General features: G+C 46.3%; 1 protein-coding gene across 3 annotated transcripts in view; it reads left to right on the top strand.

Moving 5' to 3' along the window:
• The window catches only part of vav2 (vav 2 guanine nucleotide exchange factor), a 213,023-nt gene that overhangs the window by 106,929 nt on the left and 85,694 nt on the right, over positions 1 to 20,400 (top strand). For all 3 annotated transcript variants that reach the window (XM_080212281.1, XM_080212280.1, XM_080212279.1), the window contains exon 4: positions 14,297 to 14,362. In XM_080212281.1, the coding sequence (XP_080068407.1) occupies positions 14,297 to 14,362 (66 nt within the window). The remainder of the gene's footprint in view (positions 1 to 14,296; positions 14,363 to 20,400) is intronic.

The raw sequence follows: 20,400 nt of genomic DNA, 5'->3' as shown, positions 1-20,400 counted from the left end.
GAAGGGGAATGAATACTTGTCTATGGCATTAACTGCAATGCAGCACTTAGACTGCAAGAGGGTCAGTGCTGAGGGAGCGCCGCACTGTCAGAGGGTCAGTGCTGAGGGAGTGCCGCACCGTCAGAGGGTCAGTGCTGAGGGAGTGCCACACTGTCAGAGGGTCAGTGCTGAGGGAGTGCCGCACTGTCAGAGGGTCAGTGCTGAGGGAGTGCCGCACTGTCAGAGGGTCAGTGCTGAGGGAGTGCTGCACTGTCAGAGGGTCAGTGCTGAGGGAGTGCCGCACTGTCAGAGGGTCAGTGCTGAGGGAGTGCCGCACTGTCAGAGGGTCAGTGCTGAGGGAGTGCCGCACTGTCAGAGGAACAAAGAAAATTACAGCACAGGAACAGGCCCTTCGGCCCTCCAAGCCTGCACCGACCATGCTGCCCGACTAAACTAAAACCCCCTACCCTTCCAGGGACCATATCCGTTTATTTCTATTCTATTCATGTATTTGTCAAGACACCCCTTAAAAGTCACTACTGTATCTGCCTCCACTCCCTCCCCTGGCAGTGAGTTCCAAGCACCCACCACCCTCTGTGTTAAAAAAAACTTGCCTTGTACATCTCCTTTAAACCTTGCCCCTTGCACCTTAAACCTGTGCCCCCTAGCAATTGACGCTTCCGCCCTGGAAAAAGCTTCTGACTATCCGCTCTGTTCATGCCCCTTATAATCTTGTAGACTTCTATCAGGTCGTCTCTCAACCTCCGTCACTCCAGTGAGAACAAACCAAGTTTCTCCAACTTCTCCTCATAGCTAATGCCCTCCATACCAGGCAACATCCTGGTAAATCTTTTCTGTACCCTCTCCAAGGCCTCTATATCCTTCTGGTAATGTGGCGACCAGAATTGAACACTATATTCCAAGTACGGCCTAACTGAGGTTCTATAAAGCTGCAACATGACTTGCCAATTTTTAAACTGAATGCCCTCTTGCTCTTTATATACGTGTAAAAAGCCTTGGAATTTTCTTTAATCTTGCAAGGCAATCACTTTTTGTGACCCCTTTTAGTCCTCCCAACTCCTTGCTTATGTTTCTTTCTACTTTCCTTGTATTGCACACTTGCTTCGGTATACACTGGTTTCTCTTCAGATTGTATAAACCTTTTTACTAAAGATTTCCACACTTGCTTTGTGTGTTCCCAGCCTCCTAGCCTTGACAAATGCTTCCTTTTTTCTCTTTGACTAGGCTCACAATATCTCTCGTTATCCAAGATTCCGGAAACTTGCCATACTTATCCTTCATTCTCACAGGAATGTGCTGGTGCTGGTCCTGAGTTCCTATTAACTTACACTTGAAAGCCCCCCACATGCCAGATGTTGATTTGCCCTCAAAACATCTGCCCCCAATCTTTCTACCTAATATTGTGGTAATTAGCCTCCCCCTAATTTAGCACCTTCACTTGAGGACTACACTTAACTTTATCCATCAGTATCTTAAAGCTCACTGAGCTGTGGGAGACGATGGCCTTGTGGTATTATGGCTAGACCAGTAATCCAGAAACTCAGCTAATGTTCTGGGGATCTGGGTTCAAATCCCACTACAGTAGATGGTGGAATTTGAATTCAATTTAAAAAATCTGGAATTAATGATCTGCTGATAACCATGAAACCATTGTCGATTGTCAGAAAAACCCATCTGGTTCACTAATGTCCTTTAGGAAAGTAAATCTGCTGTTCTTACCTAGTCTGGCCTACATGTGACTCCAGAGCCACAGCAATGTGCTTGACTCTCAGCTGCCTTCGGGCAACTAGGATGGGCAGTAAGTGCTAGCCAGACAGTGATGCCCATGTCCCACAAATGAATATTAAAAAAAAATTGTGGTCACTGTACCTGAAGTGCTCCCCTACTGAAACATCGACCGCCTGGCCAGGTTCATTCCCCAGTACCAGGTCCAGTGTGTCCTCTTCCCTCGTTGGACTATCTACATACTGTTTCAAGAAGCCCTCCCTGGATGCTCCTTCCAAACTCTGCCCCATCTACACCCCTAGCACTAAATGAGTCCCAGTCAATATAGGGGAAGTTAAAATATCCCATCAAACAACCCTGTTACTTTTATATCTAGTCAAAATCTGCCTACATATCTGTTCCTCTATCTCCCTCTGACAGTTGGGAGGCTTATAGTAAAGCCCAAACACCTTTCCTATTTCTGAGCGCTACCCATTATTGCCTCGCTGAATGAACCCTCTGAGGTGTCCTCCTGGAGTACAGCTGTGATATTCTCCTTAACCAGCAGTGCAACTCCCCACCCCTTTTACATCCCCCACTCTATCCTGCCTAAAACATCTGTATCTTGGAATGTTAAGCTATCAATCCTGTCCTTCCCTTAACCAAGTCTCTATAATGGCAACAACATCATAGTTCCTAGTACTAACCCAAGCTCTAAGTTCCAAGAGAGTTGGTATCAGTGGGTGCTATTCTGGTTGGCAGTTGGTGACTGGTGGAGTGCCGCAGGGATCGGTGCTGGGGCCTCAACTATTTACCATTTATATAGATGATCTGGAGGAGGGGGCTGAGTGTAGGGTAACGAAATTTGCTGATGACACGAAGAGGAGTGGAAAAGCAAATTGCGTGGAGGGTGTGGAAAGTCTAAAGAGGGATCTGGATAGGCTGAGCAAGTGGGCGAGGACCTGGCAGATGGAGTATAATGTTAGTAAGTGTGAGGTTATCCACTTTGGCAGAAATAATAGTAGGAGGGATTACTATTTAAAGGGCAAAAAGCTGCAGCATGCTACGGTGCAGAGGGACCTGGGGGTCCTTGTGCACGAGTCACAAAAACCCAGTCTGCAGGTGCAGCAGGTGATCAAGAAGGCGAATGGAATGTCGGCCTTTATAGCGAGGAGGATAGAATATAATGTCTTGCTGCAACTGTACAGGGTACTGGTGAGGCCGCAGCTGGAGTACTGTGTGCAGTTTTGGTCGCCGCACTTGCGCAAGGATATATTGGCCTCGGAGGGAGTGCAGAGGAGGTTCACTAGACTGATACCAGAGATGAGGGGGTTAGCCTATGAAGAGAGACTAAATAGACTGGGTCTGTACTCGTTGGAGTTTAGAAGGATGAGGGGGGATCTTATAGAGACATATAAGGTAATGAAGAGGATGGATAGGGTAGAGGTAGAGAGATTCTTCCCGCTTAGAAAGGATAGCAGGACTAGAGGACACAGCCTCATGATAAGGGGGGGGCGGTTTAGAATGGAGTTGAGGAGGAACTTCTTCACTCAAAGGGTGGTGAATCTCTGGAATTCTCTGCCTGTTGAAGTGGTGGAGGCTGCCTCTCTAAATATATTTAAGTCACGGGTAGATAGGTTTTTGGTAGGCAAGGGAATTAAGGGTTATGGGGAGAAAGCGGGAAAGTGGAACTGATCCATTTCAGATCAGCCATGATCTTATTGAATGGCGGGGCAGGCTCGAAGGGCTAGGTGGCCTACTCCTGCTCCTATTTCTTATGTTCTTATGTTCATCTGCCTTACCTGTTAACCTCTTGCATTGAAACAATTGCACTTCAGTCCTCAGACCCTCTATGATTAGCAAACACACCCTGCCTACTCTTCTTTTGAGTCTAACTGGCCCTACTCTCTGGTTCCTCTTCAGTTAATTCACCTTTGCTTTGGTTCCCACCCCCCCGCCAAACTAGTTTAAATCCTCCCACGTGACAATAGCAAACTTCCCTGCCGGAATATTTAAGCCCTTCCAGTTTAGATGCAACTCCTCCTTCATGTACAGGTCCCACCTGCTCCGGAAGAGATTCCAATAGTCCAGATATCTGAAACCCTCCCTCCTACTCCAGTTGTTTAGTCACGTGTTGAGCTGCACTGTCTTCCTATTCTGAGCCTCACTGGCACAGGGAGTAATCCTGAGGTTACAACCCTAGAGGTTCTGCTTTTTAACTTTCTATCTAACTCCCTAAACTGCTGCTGCAGGACCTCATCACTCTTCCTACCTATATTGTTGGTACCAATATGTACCATGACCCAACCCCCTTCAGAATGCTTTTTGCCTGTTCAAAGGCATCCTGGTTCCTGGCACCAGAGAGGCAACATACCATCCTGGAGTCTGTTTCACGTCCACAGAAGTACCTATCTGTACCCCTAACAATAGAATCCCCTATTACTATTGATCTAGTGCTTTATAGAACATAGAACATAGAACACTACAGCACAAACAGGCCCTTCGGCCCACGAGTTGTGCCGATCACATCAACACCTACCAATCTATAGACCTATCTATAACCCCCAATCCCATAAAACCCCATATACTCATCCAGAAGTCTTTTAAAAGACCCCAGCGAGTTCGCCTCCACCACCACTGACGGCAGCCGATTCCATTCACTCACCACCCTCTGAGTGAAAAACTTACCCCTAACATCACTTCTGTACTTGCCTCCCCGCACCTTAAATCTGTGTCCTCTCGTAGCGACCATTTCAACCCGGGGAAATAGCCTCTGAGAATCCACCCTATCTATTCCTCTCAACATTTTATAAACTTCTATCAGTTCGCCTCTCAACCTTCGTCTCTCCAGGGAAAAGAGACCCAGCTCCCTCAACCTAACTTCATAAGGCATGCCTCCCAGTCCAGGGAACATCCTTGTAAATCTCCTCTGTACCCTTTCAATAGCTTCTACGTCTTTCCTATAGTGAGGTGACCAGAACTGCGCACAGTACTCCAAATGAGGCCTGACAAGGGTCTTATAAAGTTGCAGCATTACCTCCCGACTCCTAAACTCAATCCCTCGATTAATGAAGGCCAGTACACCATACGCCTTCTTGACCACCTCTTCCACCTGCGAGGCCGATTTAAGAGTCCTGTGGACCCGGACCCCAAGATCCTTCTGCTCTTCAACACTACTAAGACTCCTGCCCTTGATAGTGTACTCGTTCATCCCGTTGGTTCTGCCAAAATCCCCCAGTTAACAACAGAGCCAGCTGTGATGCCACTGGTCTGGCTGCTGCTGCTGCTGTTATCCCCTGATAGGCCAACTCCCCCCAACAGTATCCAAAACTGTATAATTGTTGGAGACTTGGACCACCAGAGGGGATTCCTACACTGGCTGCCTGCCCCTTCTCGTGGTCACCCATCTATCTGCCTGCACCTTGGGTGTTACCGCCACTAAAACTCCTGTCTATGATGCTTTCTGCCACCTCCATGCTCCAAATTGCATCCAACTACTGCTGCAACCCATCCATGCAGTCTGTGAGGAGCTGAAACTTCCTGCAGCTATATCATCCAAAGTGCTGGAAGTGTCATGGATCCTGAGGTACCCAGGGTAGTTCTTTATATCACCTACCTTCCCAGATGCTCTCTGCATCTCTCCCTGCAGATTAACAGTTACAAAGCATGAAGAAAGACAACAAAACAAAAAGGGAAAAAGCAGCTCCTCCCACGCTGCTCCAAATTACCGACTTTCAATTCCACTCTAGCTGCCTCACTCGGGCTGTCTCCCACTTCACTCGAGCAAAGCTGCTTGGGGAAGTAGATAATCTTAATCCAGATTACTGGTCAGTTACTGTCCAAGTTCAGGGCTTCGATATTACTTTTAAAATTGGAACAGCTGTTAACGTTTCAGCAAATGACTGACCAGCTTCAGCCAGTGACCCTTCATCCCTTCGACTCCAAGGTCCAGGTGACACTGACCTTCTGATCAAAGACAGGATTATGCTCCTGTTAGCTACAATGAGCAGCAAACAGTTGATTCTGTCCTTCTCACAAATAGCGCACACCTTTATTGAATGGCAGAGTTGGCATACTCCGAGGAAAATGGATGAGGTCCTGAAACGTGAATATAGAGCATTAGGCAGAAGGCTAAAGTGCAGGACCGCGAAGGTAGTAATTTCTGGACTACTACCACTACCACATGCTAGTGAGAGTAGGAATAGGAGGATTAGGCAGATGAATGTGTGGCTTGAGAGCTGGTCCAGGGGGCAGGGATTTAGATTTTTTGATCACTGGGATCTTTTCTGATCTGTTCAAGAGGGATGGGTTACATCTGAAGCGGAGGGGGGTCTAACATCCTGGCAGGGAGATTTGCTACAATCACTTGGGAGGGTTTAAACTAGTTTGGCGGGGGCGTGGGATCCAAAGCAGTAGGGAGACAGAAGAGAAGTTTGAGGACAGCTGAGAAGTTAAAGAGAACACATGACATAGTAAAGGCAGTGTCAGTAATCCTAGTACCAGACAGATCAGGCAAAAGCAGGGCAGAGAGCAAGGGAAGCCCAGATTAAACTGCATTTATTTCAATGCAAGAGGCCTGACGGGCAAAGCAGATGAACTCAGGGCATTGATGGGGACATGGGACTGGGATATTATGGCAATTACTGAAACATGGCTAAGGGAGGGACCAGCAGCTCAATGTTCCAGGGTACAGATGCTATAGGAAATATAGAACAGGAGGTAAGAGAGGAGGGGGAGTTGCACTTTTGATAACAGAAGGCATCACGGCCATACTGAGAGGGGATATATCTGAGGGTTCACTCACTGAGTCTGTATGGGTAGAACTGAGAAATAAGAAGGGGGAAATCACTTTGATAGGATTGTATTATAGGCCCCAAATAGTCAGTGGGAAATTGAGGAGCAAATATGTAAGGAGATTACAGATAGATCCAAGAAAAATAGAGTGATAATAGTTGGGATTTTAACTTTCCCAAAATTGGGTGGGACAGTGATAGTATTAGAGAGTTGGATGGAGAGAAATTTATTGAGTGTATTCAGAAGGAATTTCTCATTCAGTATGAGGATGGCCTGACTAGAGAGTGGGCAAAACTTGACCTCCTTTTGGGAAATAAGGAAGGCCAGGTGAGAGAAGTGTTAGTGAGGGATCACTTTGGGATGAGTAACCATAATTCTATTGGTTTTAAGATAGCCACGGAAAATGATAGGTTTGGCCCAAAAGTTAAAATTCTAAACTGGGGCAAGGCCAATTTTGATGGCATCAGGCAGGAACTTTTAAAAGTTAATTGGGGGAGTCTATGGGAAGACAAAGGGACATCTGGTAAGTGGAAGCTTTCAAGAGTGTGTTAACCAGGGTTCAAGGTAAACACATTCCTATTAAATTGAAGGCAAGGCTGGCAGAAGTAGGAAACCCTGGATGACTTGGGATATTGAGGCCCTGGTCAAGAAGAAGAAAGAGGCACATGACATGCATAGGCAGCTGGGGTCAAGTGAATCCCTTGAAGAGTATAGAGGGTGTAGGAGTAGAGTTGAGAGAAATCAGGTGGGCAAAAAGGGGACACAAAATTGTTTTGGCAGATAAGGCAAAGGAGAATCCAGAGAACTTCTACAAATACATGAAGGGCAAAAGAGTAACAAGGGAGAGAGTAGGGCCTCTTAAGGATCAACAAGGTCATCTATATTATTATATATGTATATACACAAGAGATGGGTGAGATCCTAAATAAATATTTCTCATCAGTATTTGCTGTTGAGAAAAGCATGGAAGTTAGGGAACTTGAGGAAATAAATAGTGATGTCTTGAGAAGTGTACATGTTACAGAGAAGGAGCACTGGAAGTCTTAAAGCGCATCAAGATAGATAAATCCCTGGGACCTGATGAGATTAGGGGGACGGATGGGAGATTCTGTGGGAATGAGAGAGATTCACGGTTGTTGTGTTGCCTCCCAGGTGCCGGGGTCCATGATGTCTCGGATTGTATTTTCAGGATTCTTAAGAGGGAGGGGGACCAGCCCCAATTCATAGAACATAGAACAGTACAGCACAGTACAGCCCTGGAGGCCTATAGAAAACTCCCAATAGAGTGACCCCTCCTTTCCTGTTTCTAACCTCAGCTCATACCACCTCAATAGACGAGTCATCATCAGGTTTAGGATGCATAGGATGTGGAAGGAAACTGCAGGGGATGGGCACAATTGAAATGTGGAGCTTGTTCAAGGAACACCTATTGCATGTCGTTGATCAGTGTGTACCTGTCAGGCAGGGAGGAAGTGGCTAAGCGAGGGAACCGTGGTTTACTAAAGAAGTTGAATCACTTGTGAAGAGGAATAAGGAGACTTATGTCAAGATGAGACGTGAAGGCTCAGTTAGGGTGCTTGAGAGTTACAAGCTAGCCAGGAAGGACCTAAAGAGAGAGCTAAGAAAAGCCAGGAGTGGACATGAGAAGTCTTTGGCAGGCAGGGTCAAGGAAAACCCTAAAGCTTTCTATCGGTATGTCAAGAATAAAAGAATGACTAGGGTAAGATTAGGGCCAGTCAAGGACAGTAGTGAAAAGTTGTCCATGGAGTCCGAAGAGATAGGAGAGGCACTAAATGAACATTTTTCGTCAGTATTCAAACAGGAAAAAGACAATGTTGTCAAGGAGAATACTGAGATACAGGCTATTAGACTAGACGGGATTGAGGTTCATAAGGAGGAGGTGTTAGCAATTCTGGAAAGTATGAAAATAGATAAGTCCCCTGGGCTGGATGGGATTTATCCTAGGATTCTCTGGGAGGCTGGAGAGGAGATTGCAGAGCCTTTGGCTTTGATCTTTAGGTCATCATTGTCTACAGAAATAGTGCCAGAAGACTGGAGGATAGCAAATGTTGTCCCCCTGTTCAAGAAGTGGAGTAGAGACAACCCTGGTAATTATAGACCAGTGAGCCTTCCTTCTGTTGTGGGCAAAGTTTTGGAAAGGATTATAAATGATAGGATTTATAATCATCTAGAAAGGAATAATTTGATTAGGGATAGTGAGCACGGTTTTGTGAAGTATAGGTCATGCCTCACAAACCTTACTGAGTTCTTTGAGAAGGTGATCAAAGGGGTAGATGAAGGTAAAGCAATTGATGTGGTGTACATGGATTTCAGTAAAGCGTTTGATAAGGTTCCCCATGGTAAGCTATTGCAGAAGATATGGAGGCATGGGATTGAGGGTAATTTAGCGGTTTGGATCAGAAATTGGCGAGTTGTAAGAAGACAGAGGGTGGTGGTTGATGGGAAATGTTCATCCTGGAGTTCAGTTACTAGTGGTGTACCGCAAGGATCCATTTTGGGGCCACTGCTGTTTGTCATTTTTATAAATGACCTGGATGAGGGCGTAGAAGAATGGGTTAGTAAATTTGCGTATGACACTAAAGTCAGTGGAGTTGTGGACAGTGAGGAAGGATATTGCAGGTTACAGAGGGACAGAGATAAGCTGCAGGGCTGGGCTGAGAGGTGGTAAATGGAGTTTAATGCGGAAAAGTGTGAGGTGATTCACTTTGGAAGGAGTAACAGGAATACAGAGTACTGGGCTAATGGTAAGATACTTGGTAGTGTGGATGAGCAGAGAGATCTGTGTCCATGTGCATAGATCGCTGAAAGTTGGCATCCAGGTTGATAGGGTTGTTAAGAAGACGTACGGCGTGTTAGCTTTTATTGGTAGAGGGATTGAGTTTAGGAACCCTGAGGTCATGTTGCAGCTGTATAAAACTCTGGTGCGGCCGCACTTGGAGTATTGTGTATGCATTATAAGAAAGATGTGGAAGCATTGGAAAGAGTGCAGAGGAGGTTTACCAGGATGTTGCCTGGTATGGTGAAAAATCTTTTGAGGAAAGACTGAGGGACTTGAAGCTGTTTTCGTTAGAGAGAAGAAGGTTAAGAGGTGACTTAATAGAGGCATATAAGATGATCAGAGGATAAGATAGGGTGGACGGTGAGAGCCTTTTTCCTCGGATGGAGATGGCTAACATGAGAGGACATAGTTTTAAATTAAGGGGTGATAGATATTGGACAGATGTCAGAGGTAGGTTCTTTACTCAGAGTAGTAAGGGCGTGAAATGCCCTGCCTGTAACAGTAGTGGATTCGCCAACATTAAGGGCATTTAAATGGTCATTGGATAAACATATGGATGGAGATTGGAATAGTGAAGGTTAGATAGGCTTTAGATTGGTTTCACAGGTCGGCGCAACATCGAGGGCCGAAGGGCCTGTACTGCTCTGTAATGTTCTACGTTCTAAGTGTATCCCAGGGCATTGTGGGAGGCTAGGGAGGAAATTGTGGGTCCCTTAGCCGAGATATTTGAATCATCGATCGTTACAGGTGAGATGTCTGAAGATTAGAGAGTGGCAAATGGTGTGCCTTTGTTTAAAAAGGGCTGCAGCAGTGAGCCTCATGTCTTTGGTGGGTAAATTGTTGGAAGGTATTTTGAGAGACTGGATCTACAGGCATTTAGAGATGCAAGCACTGATTAGGGACAGTCAGCATGGCTTTGTGAGTGGAAAATCATGTCTCACAAATTTAATTGAGCTTTTTGAAGGGGTAACCAAGAAGGTAGATGAGGGCAGTGCAGTTGATGTTGTCTACATGGACTTTAGCAAGGCCTTTGACAAGGTACCACATGGTAGGTTGTTGCATGAGATTAAGCCACACAGGATCCAGGGTGAGGGTATCTAAATGGATACAAAATTGGCTTCTTGACAGAATTGTTGTAGAGAGTTGTTTTTCAAACTGGAGGCCTGTGACCAGTGGTGTGCCTCAGGGATCAGTGCTGGGTCCATGTTATTTGTCATTTATATGAGAATATAGGAGGCATGGTTAGTAAGTTTGCAGATGACACCAAGATTGATGGCTTACTTGTCAGTGAAGAAAGTTATCTCCAATTGCAATGGGATCTTGATCAATTGGGCCAGTGGGCTGACGAGTGGCAGATGGAGTTTAATTTAGATAAATGCAAGGTGATGCATTTTGGTAGATTCAACCAGGGCAGGACTTACTCAGTTAATGGTGGGGCATTGGAGAGAGTTACAGAACAAAGAGATCTAGGGGTACACGTTCATAGCTCCTTGAAAGTGAAGTCACAGGTGGACAGAGTGGTGAAGAAGGCATTCGGCGTGCTTGGTTTCATCCGTCAGAACATTGAATACAGGAGTTGGGACATCTTGTTGAAGTTGTACAAGACATTGGTAAGGCCATAGTTAGAACATTACAGCGCAGTGCAGGCCCTTCGGCCCTTGATGTTGTGCCGACCAGTGGAACCAATCTAATGACCCTCTAACCTAAACTATTCCAATGTTATCCATATGCCTATCCACTGACCATTTGAATGCCCTTAAAGTTGGCGAGTCCACAACTGCTGCAGGCAGGGCATTCCACGACCTTACTACCCTTTGAGTAAAGAACCTACCTCTGACATCCGTCCTATAATAACCACCTCTCAAAGCTATGCCCCCTTGTGTTAGCCATCACCGTCCGAGGAAAAAGGCTCTCACTGTCCACCCTATCTAACCCTCTGATCATCTTGTACGCCTCAATTAGGTCACCTCTTAACCACCTTCTCTCTAACGAAAACAACCTCAAGTCCCTCAGCCTTTCCTCATAAGACCTTCCCACCATACCAGGCAACATCCTGGTAAACCTCCTCTGCACCCTTTCCAATGCCTCCACATCTTTCTTATAATGCGGCGACCAGAACTGTACACAATACTCCAAGTGCGGCCGTACCAGAGTTTTGCACAGTTGTAACATGACCTCACGGCTCCGAATTTCAATCCCTCTACCAATAAAAGCGAACACACCGTACGCCTTCTTAACAATCTTATCAACCTGGGTGCCAACTTTCAGGGAGCTATGCACATGTACCCCGAGATCTCTCTGCTCGTCAGCACTACCAAGAGTCCTTCCATTAGCCCTATATTCTGTACTCCTGTTACTCTTACCAAAGTGAATCACCTCTCACTTTTCCACATTAAACTCCATTTGTCACCTCTCAGCCCAGCTCTGCAGCTTATCCATGTCCCTCTGCAAACTGTAACATCCATCCTCACTGTCTACAACTCCTCCAACTTTGGTGTCGTCAGCAAATTTACTAACCCATCCTTCTACACCCTCATCTAGGTCATTTATAAAAATGACAAACAGCAGTGGCCCCAAAACAGATCCTTGAGGTACACCACTTGTAACTGAACTCCAGGTTGAATATTTCCTATCAACCACCACCCTCAGTCTTCTATCAGCTAGCCAATTCCTGATCCAAACTGCTAAATCACCCTCAATCCCATGCATCTGCATTTTCTGCACTTGGAATACTGTGTGCAATTCTGGTCACCCTATTATAGAAAGGATATTATTAAACTAGAAAGAGTTCAGAAAAGATTTACTAGGATGCTCCCAGGACTTGGTGGATTGAGCTAGAAGGAGAGGCTGGATAGGCTGGGACTTTTCTCTCTGGAGCGTAGATTTACCCCACTAATCCTCCTAATCTGCACAGCTTGGAACACTGAGGGGCAATTTAGCATGACCAATCCACCTAACCTGCACGTCTTTGGAGTGTGGGATGAAACCGGAGCATCTGGACGAAACCCACGCTAACACGAGGAAACTCCACACAGACAGTCAGCGAGGACAGAATTGAACTTGGCTCCCTGGCACTGTGCTAACCACTGCTGCCCTTTGTAGGATCACACTGCTGAAAAGCTGGCACCTTGCCATGGGGAAGGTCAATTAGCATCTACATTTCAGTTCCAGCACAAAGTTGTCTTCCCTCCAGGCTGCAGGTCAGCACGGAGGCTGCGACTCAGTCTGAAGCTGCAGAATTCTGTCCAGCAATCTGGTCTCCTTCGCTTACAGGAAATCTATCTCATTGCAGAAGGTGAGGCTGTCTTGTCTCCTTATGCTCAGCACGTCTTCCCACTGCCCAGAGTGGGGTGACCTCAGACAGAGTGGAATGTGGCTCTCTGTGTATCACTGCCTCCAGAAAGTAGACAGTCCTCCCAAAATATCATTGACAAATCACATCTTCCTTTTCTGACAGTCTTCTCAGATATTGGTTACTTTTTCCTTCATTGTCCAAGTTTCTCGAAATCTCAGATCTCCAATGCCTTTTCAATCATGTGCGTGGCAGTGAAGGGCGGGGTGGCGGAGGTCCTGGGGGTGGGAGATGGGGGCGGGGGATGGCGGGGGGCAGTGGCAGTCTTCCCTGGAGTTGAAGATCTTTCCTCTTTGGAAGCTTCTACCCAGAGACCTTTGAGAGAGAAACAAATTCCTCAGAGGGACCTGAGTTGCTCTCTTCTGGTCCCTGAGTGTCCAAGGGTTCATTGTCTTCAATCTTCTCCCTCGGATTTGTCTTTCTTGGAAGGGATTTTCTCATTCTTGCAATTTGCTCATCCTGAAAGTTACCCGTTGCCTTGCAGCAATGCTGGTGAAGTTTTTATCTGCATTCTGCACCAGATGCTAAAGGAAGCTCTCATGTCTCCAAGATATCAGTTGTGGACAACTCAACCTTGCGAGAGCTGTGACTTGGGAAGTTACAGAAATGTAATGTAGATAAAGACATTATGTTAAAAAGTAGGAGAGTATTTTTTGGAGGAGGTGTAGTACAAGCGGTTAACTAGTGTGATAGGTTAATGAATGACGTAGATAATAATGATGCCATTGACACTAATAATTAAGGTGTCGGGAGAGGTGACAGGTAAGACATGGTTCCGACCCCTCTCTCCCCAAATCACGCTCATGAAGGAGTGAGACGAGGATGGTCTAACACAAGACTGATGGATGTCACTTAGGTTTAAGGTGTGAGGGGAGAGATACAAAAGGGTCCAGAAGGGTAATTCTTTCACACAGAGGGTGGTGAGTGTCTGGGACAAGCTGCCAGAGGTAGTAGTAGAGGCAGTACAATTTGTCTTATAAAAAGCATTTAAGTAATTACATGGGTACAATGGGTATAGAGGGATATGAGCCAAATGCGGGCAATTGGGATTAGCTTAGTGGTTTAAAAAAAAAGCATAGATAAGTTGGGCTGAAGGGCCTGTCACCATGCTGTAAACATCTATGACTCTATGTCAGTAATTTGTAATATTACCTTGTGTGAGAGAAAGAAAGAATGAGGTTGGAATCACACTTAGGAGCATGGTTCAAAGTTTTTATAGTTTATTTATTAGTCACCAGTAGGTTTACATAAACACTGCAATGAAGTTACTGTGAAAATCCCCTAGTTGCCACACTCTGGCACCTGTTCGGGTACACTGAGGGAGAATTCAGCATGACCAATGCACCTAACCAGAACATCTTTTGGAGTGTGGGAGGAAACCGGAGCAGCCGGAGGAAACTCACGCGGACATGGGGAGAACGTGCAGACTCCACACAGGCAGTGACCCAAACTGAGAATCAAACCTGATTGCCTCCCTCTACACAATGTAGTGCTAACAAGCAAGTGTTTTGCAGATACCAGAGTGTGTCAACAATATAAGGAACAGGTCCCAAACCTAATGCCCAAGATAGAACCAATCTGGGAGCAGTGAGAATGTGAGGGCAGGTTGTTTGGTGTTTAACCATGTTGTTCTTTGTCTTTCCCAGGCCCTTTCCTTCAGAGGAGACAGCAGTGGATGATGATGTTTATCGCAGTCTGGAGGAGCTGGCAGAGTGAGTCTCCACATTAACTCTATCCCCATTATTAGCTAAGCAGTCCTATTTTCCTCTGTTCCTATCAGTTGAAGTAGGAACGCCTCAGGGTATGAGGGTTGAGTGTGTAAGACTGGGTGGGATGCTGTATTACACTGGTGTAAAGGCTCTAATATGTTGATACACTCCAGATATGCAAAACATACTAATGAGTGCAGCACATTGGAGGCACAAACTTTCTGGCTTTTACCCTCTGTGTGAGATTGGAGATGGGGTTACTGTTGGGAACACAACTGAGAAACAGTGCTTGTTGCACCCATAGCCCAGTGAGATCAGTGTGTGAGGGACTCGTACCCCAGTGAGATCAGTGTCATCATAGAGTCATAGAGATTTACAGCATGGAAACGAGCCCTTTGGCCCAACTTCTCCATGCTGCCCTTTTTTTTTAAACCCCTGAGCTAATCCCAATTGCCCACATTTGTCCCATATCCCTCTATACCCATTGTACCCATGTAACTATCTAAATGCTTTTTAAAAGATAAAATTGTACCCGCCTCTACTACTACCTCTGGCAGCTTGTTCCAGACACTCACCACCCTCTGTGTGAAAAAATTGCCCCTCTGAACCCTTTTGTATTTCTTCCCTCTCACCTTAAACCTGTGCCCTCTAGTTTTAGACTCCCCTACATTTGGGAAAAGATATTGACTATCTACCTTGTCTATATCCCTCGTTATTTTATAGACTCATAAGGTCACACGTCAGCCTCCTACACTCCAGAGAAAAAAGTCCCAGTCTATTTCAGCCTCTCCTTATAACTCATTTCATCAAGTCCTGGCAGCATCCTAGTAAATCTTTTCTGCACTCTTTCTAGTTTAATAATATCCTTTCTATAATATGGTGACCAGAATTGCACACAGTATTCCAAGTGTGGCCTTACCAATGTCTTGTACAACTTCAATAAGACATTCCAACTCCTGTATTCAATGTTCTGACCGATGAAACCAAGCATGCCGAATGCCTTCTTCACCACTCTGTCCACCTGTGACTCCACTTTCAAGGAGCTATGAACCTGTACTCCTAGATCTCTTTGTTCTGTAACTCTCCCCAATGCCCTACCATTAACTGAGTAAGTCCTGCACTGGTTCAATCTACCAAAATGCATCACCTTGCATTTGTCTAAATTAAATTCCATCTGCCATTCGTCAGCTCACTGGCCCAATTGCTCAAGATTCTGTTGCAATTGGAGATAACTTTCTTCACTGTCCACTATGCCACCAATCTTGGTGTCATCTGCACATTTACTAACCATGCCCTCTATATTCTCATCCAAATCATTAATATAAATGACAAATAACAGTGAGCCAGCACTGATCCCTGAGTGTTAGTAGGACCCATGCCCCAGTGAGAGTCAGTGTGCGTGGGACCTGTGCCCCAGTGAGAGTCAGTGTGCGTGGGACCTGTGCCCCAGTGAGAGTCAGTGTGCATGGGACCCGTGCCCCAGTGAGAGTCAGTGTGCGTGTGACCCGTACCCCAGTGAGAGTCAGTGTGTGTGGGACCCGTGCCCCAGTGAGAGTCAGTGTGCGTGGGACCCGTGCCCCAGTGAGAGTCAGTGTGTGTTTGGGACCCGTACCCCAGTGAGAGTCAGTGTGCGTGGGACCCGTGCCCCAGTGAGAGTCAGTGTGCGTGGGACCCGTACCCCAGTGAGAGTCAGTGTGTGTGGGACCCGTACCCCAGTGAGAGTCAGTGTGTGTGGGACCCGTGCCCCAGTGAGAGTCAGTGTGTGTGTGGGACCCGTACCTCAGTGAGAGTCAGTGTGTGTGGGACCCGTACCCCAGTGAGAGTCAGTGTGTGTGGGACCCGTACCCCAGTGAGAGTCAGTGTGTGTGGGACCCGTACCCCAGTGAGGGTCAGTGTGCGTGGGACCCGTGCCCCAGTGAGAGTCAGTGTGTGTGGGACCCGTACCCCAGTGAGAGTCAGTGTGTGTGGGACCCGTGCCCCAGTGAGAGTCAGTGTGTGTGGGACCCGTACCCCAGTGAGAGTCAGTGTGTGTGGGACCCGTACCCCAGTGAGAGTCAGTGTGTGTGGGACCCGTGCCCCAGTGAGAGTCAGTGTGTGTGGGACCCGTACCCCAGTGAGAGTCAGTGTGCGTGGGACCCGTGCCCCAGTGAGAGTCAGTGTGTGTGGGACCCGTGCCCCAGTGAGAGTCAGTGTGTGTGGGACCCGTGCCCCAGTGAGAGTCAGTGTGTGTGGGACCCGTACCCCAGTGAGAGTCAGTGTGTGTGGGACCCGTGCCCCAGTGAGAGTCAGTGTGTGTGGGACCCGTACCCCAGTGAGAGTCAGTGTGTGTGGGACCCGTGCCCCAGTGAGAGTCAGTGTGCATGGGACAGGTCCTCCAACTCCCCAGTGGCTGTGAAACCTGAATAAGGCTCAAGGCAGGAGTTGAATGGAATTGTCTCCACTCGCTTGGATGAGTGCAGCTCTCTCAGCGCTCGAGAAGCTTGACACAATCCTGGAGAAAGTAGCCCTCTGGCTCCCCATATGCCACCTTAAACATTCACTCCCTCCAGCACTGCCGCTCAGGAGCAGCTGTGTGTATCATCTACGAGATGGACTGCAGCAACTCCTTCAACAACATCCTCCAAAGCCACAATCTCTACCATGCTGAAGACAGGGGCAACTGATACCTGGGAACATCACCACCTGGATGCTCCCCTCCAAGTCACTTCCCGTCCTGACTTAGAAATATATCATTGTTTCTTCACTATTACTGGGTCAGGATCCTGGAACTCCCTCCATAACAGCACTGTGGATGTACTTCTACCAAATGTTTTAAGGAGGCAGTTTACTACCACTTTCTCATGGGAAATCAAGGAAGGGCAATAAATGCTGGCCTAGTCAGTGACACTCGCATCCCATGAAAGTCCATAAGGAATAGGAACAGGAGTAGGCCATTCAGTGGGATCGTGGTTGATCCGACATTCCTCATCACAACTTCCCTGCCCTTCCCCCCCTAACCCTGGATTCACTTACTGATCAAAAATCTATATCTCAGCCTTAAACATACACATGGACTCTGTCCCACAGCTCATTGCGAAAAGGAATTTCAAAGACTCACAACCCTTTCAGGGAGGAAATTCCTCCTCATCTCAGTGTTAAATTGGCCCCCCTTTATTCTGAGACTATATCCCTCTAGTTTTTAACTCTCCCGTGAGGGGATACATCCTCTCAGCATTTACCCTGTCAAATTCGTTAATCATGCTAAATGTTTCAGTGAGATCACCTCTCACTCTTCTAACTTCCAATGAGTAGATTCGCAACCAGTTTAACCTTTCCTCATTAGACGACCCCTCCACACCAGGGATCATCCTAGTGAATCTTCTCTGAACTGTCTCCAACGAAATAATATCATTCCTTAAATGAATAAAACTTCTCCCAGTGCTCCAGATCTGGTCTCACCAGTATCTCGCACAGTTGCAGCAAGACTTCCCGATTCTCATACTCCAACCCCCTTGAAATAAGGGCCAACATTCCATTTGTTCTCATTAGAATGACACAGTTTGAGGTGGCGATCTGATAGAAGTCTACAAGATTATGAGGACATAAACAGTGTGGATAGTCAGTAGCTCTTTCTCAGGATGGAAGAATCAATTACTAGGGGGCATAGGTTTAAGGTGCGAGGGGCAAGGTTTAAAGGAGATGTACGAGGCAGATTTTTTACACAGAGTAGTGGGTGCCGGAGCTCATTGCCGGGGGAGGTAGTGGAAGCAGATACGATAGTGAGCTTTTAGGGGCGTTTTGAAAAATACTATAATAGGATGGGTGTAGAGGGATATGGTCCCCGGAATGCTAGGGAATTTTAGTTTGGTCGGCACAGACTTGGATGACCGAAGGGCCCGTTCCTGTGCTGTAATTTTTTTCTGGGGACCATATCCCTTCATTCCCATCCTATTCACATATTTTTCAAGATGGCCCTTAAAAGCCACTCTGTCCGTGCCGCTCATAATCTTGTAGACTTCTATCAGGTCTCCCCTCAACCCCCATCGTTCCAGTGAGAGCAAACCAAGTTTCTCCAACTGCTCCTCATAGCTAATGCCCTCCATACCAGGCAACATCCTGGTAAATCTTTTCTGTATCCTCTCCAAAGCCTCCACATTCTTCTGGTAGTGTGGCGACCAGAATTGAACACTATATTCCAAGTGCGGCCTAACTAAGGTCCTATAAAGCTGCAACATGACTTGCCAATTTTTAAACTCAGTGCCCCGGCCGATGAAGGCAAGCATGCCGTATGCCTTCTTGAGTACCTTCTCCACCTGCATTGCCACTTTCAGTGACCTGCGTACCTGTACACCCAGATCCCTCTGCCTATCAATACTCTTACGGGTTCTGCCATTTACCGTATATTTCCTATCTGTATTAGACCTTCCAAAACACATTACTTCACATTTATCCAGATTAAACTCCATCTGCCATCTCTCCGTTCAAGTCTCTAACTGATCTGTATCCTCTGATGGTCCTCATCACTATCTGCAAATCCACAAATTTTTGTGTCATCCACAAACTTACTAATCAATCCAGTTACATTTTCCTCCAAATCATTTAGAAATTCTGCTTTTTTTTAAGTTGTGTTGCTGGTACTGATTTGTATCACAACCACTGGCTATTCAGCCTCCCTCTTCAGAATGTCCAGTAGCTGCTCCTTGACCCCTAGCATCAGGGAGGCAACATATCATCCTGGAGCCCAGTTCTGGCCAGAGAAATGCTGAGCTGTTCGAATAAAAAAAACCATTTAATATCTCCCCCATTTCTTTTGGTCCATACGTAGCCAACCACTCTGATCTTCAAGAGGACCAATTTTATCCCTTACTATCCTTTTGCTCTTAACATACCTGTAGAAGCTCTTAGGATTATCCTTCACCTTGACTGCCAAAGCAACCTCATGTCTTCTTTTAGCCCTCCTGATTTCTTTGCTAAGTAGTTTCTTGCACTTTTTATACTCCTCAAGCATCTTATTTGCTCCCTGTTGCTTGTACATGTCATACATCTCTTTCTTCTTCTTTACCAGAGTTCCAATATCCCTCGAGAACCAAGGTTCCTTATTCTTATTCACTTTGCCTTTAATCCTGACAGGAACATACAAACTCTGCACTCTCAAAGTTTCTCCTTTGAAGGCTTCCCACTTACCAATCATATCCTTGCCAGAGAACAGCCTGTCCCAATCCACGCTTTTAAGATCCTTTCTCATTTCTTCGAATTTAGCCTTTTTCCAGTTTAGAACCTCAACCCGAGGACCAGATCTATCTTTATCCGTGATCAAGTTGAAACTAATGGCGTTATGATCACTGGAACCAAAGTGTTCCCCTACACACACTTCCGTCACTCATTTCCTAATAGGAGGTCTAATGTTGCATCCTCTCTAGTTGGTACCTCTGTATATTGATTTAGAAAATTTTCCTGAACACATTTTACAAACTCCACCCCGTCTAGACCTTTAACAGTATGGGAGTCCCAAGCTATATGTGGAAAATTAAAATCCCCTACTATCACAACTTTATGTTTCCGGCAGTTGGCTGCTTTCTTTCTGCAGATTTGCTCCTCCAATTCTCGTGACTATTGGGTGGTCTATAATACAACCCCATTAATGTGGTCATACCTTTCCTGTTTCTCAGCGCCAGCTATATGGCGTCAATAGACAAGCCCTCTAGTCTATCCTGCCTGAGCACTGCTATAGCATTTTCCCTGACTAGCAATGCCACACCCCCCATCCCCTCATCTCTCTGTCTCTATCACGTCTGAAACATTGGAACCCTGGAACATTGAGCTGCAAGTCCTGCCCCTCCGGTAGCCAAGTTTCACGAATGGCTGTAATGTCATAATTCCGTGTGTCAGTCCACGCCCTTAACTCGTCTGCCTTCCCCACAATACTCCTGGCATTGAAATAGACACACCTCAGAAGATTATTACCACCACACACAATCTTTCTATTTGTGATTTTGCATGAACTATTAACATCATTTATTTTCACCCCTGCTCCACTATCTGCTCTGGCACTCTGGTTCCCA

The sequence above is a fragment of the Carcharhinus amblyrhynchos genome, chromosome 25, assembly GCF_965287045.1.
Source record: "Carcharhinus amblyrhynchos chromosome 25, sCarAmb.v2.hapA, whole genome shotgun sequence".
Lineage (NCBI taxonomy): Eukaryota > Metazoa > Chordata > Chondrichthyes > Carcharhiniformes > Carcharhinidae > Carcharhinus > Carcharhinus amblyrhynchos.
The sequence above is the reverse complement of the archived record's forward strand: the minus strand, read 5'-3'. Positions and strand labels throughout refer to the sequence as shown.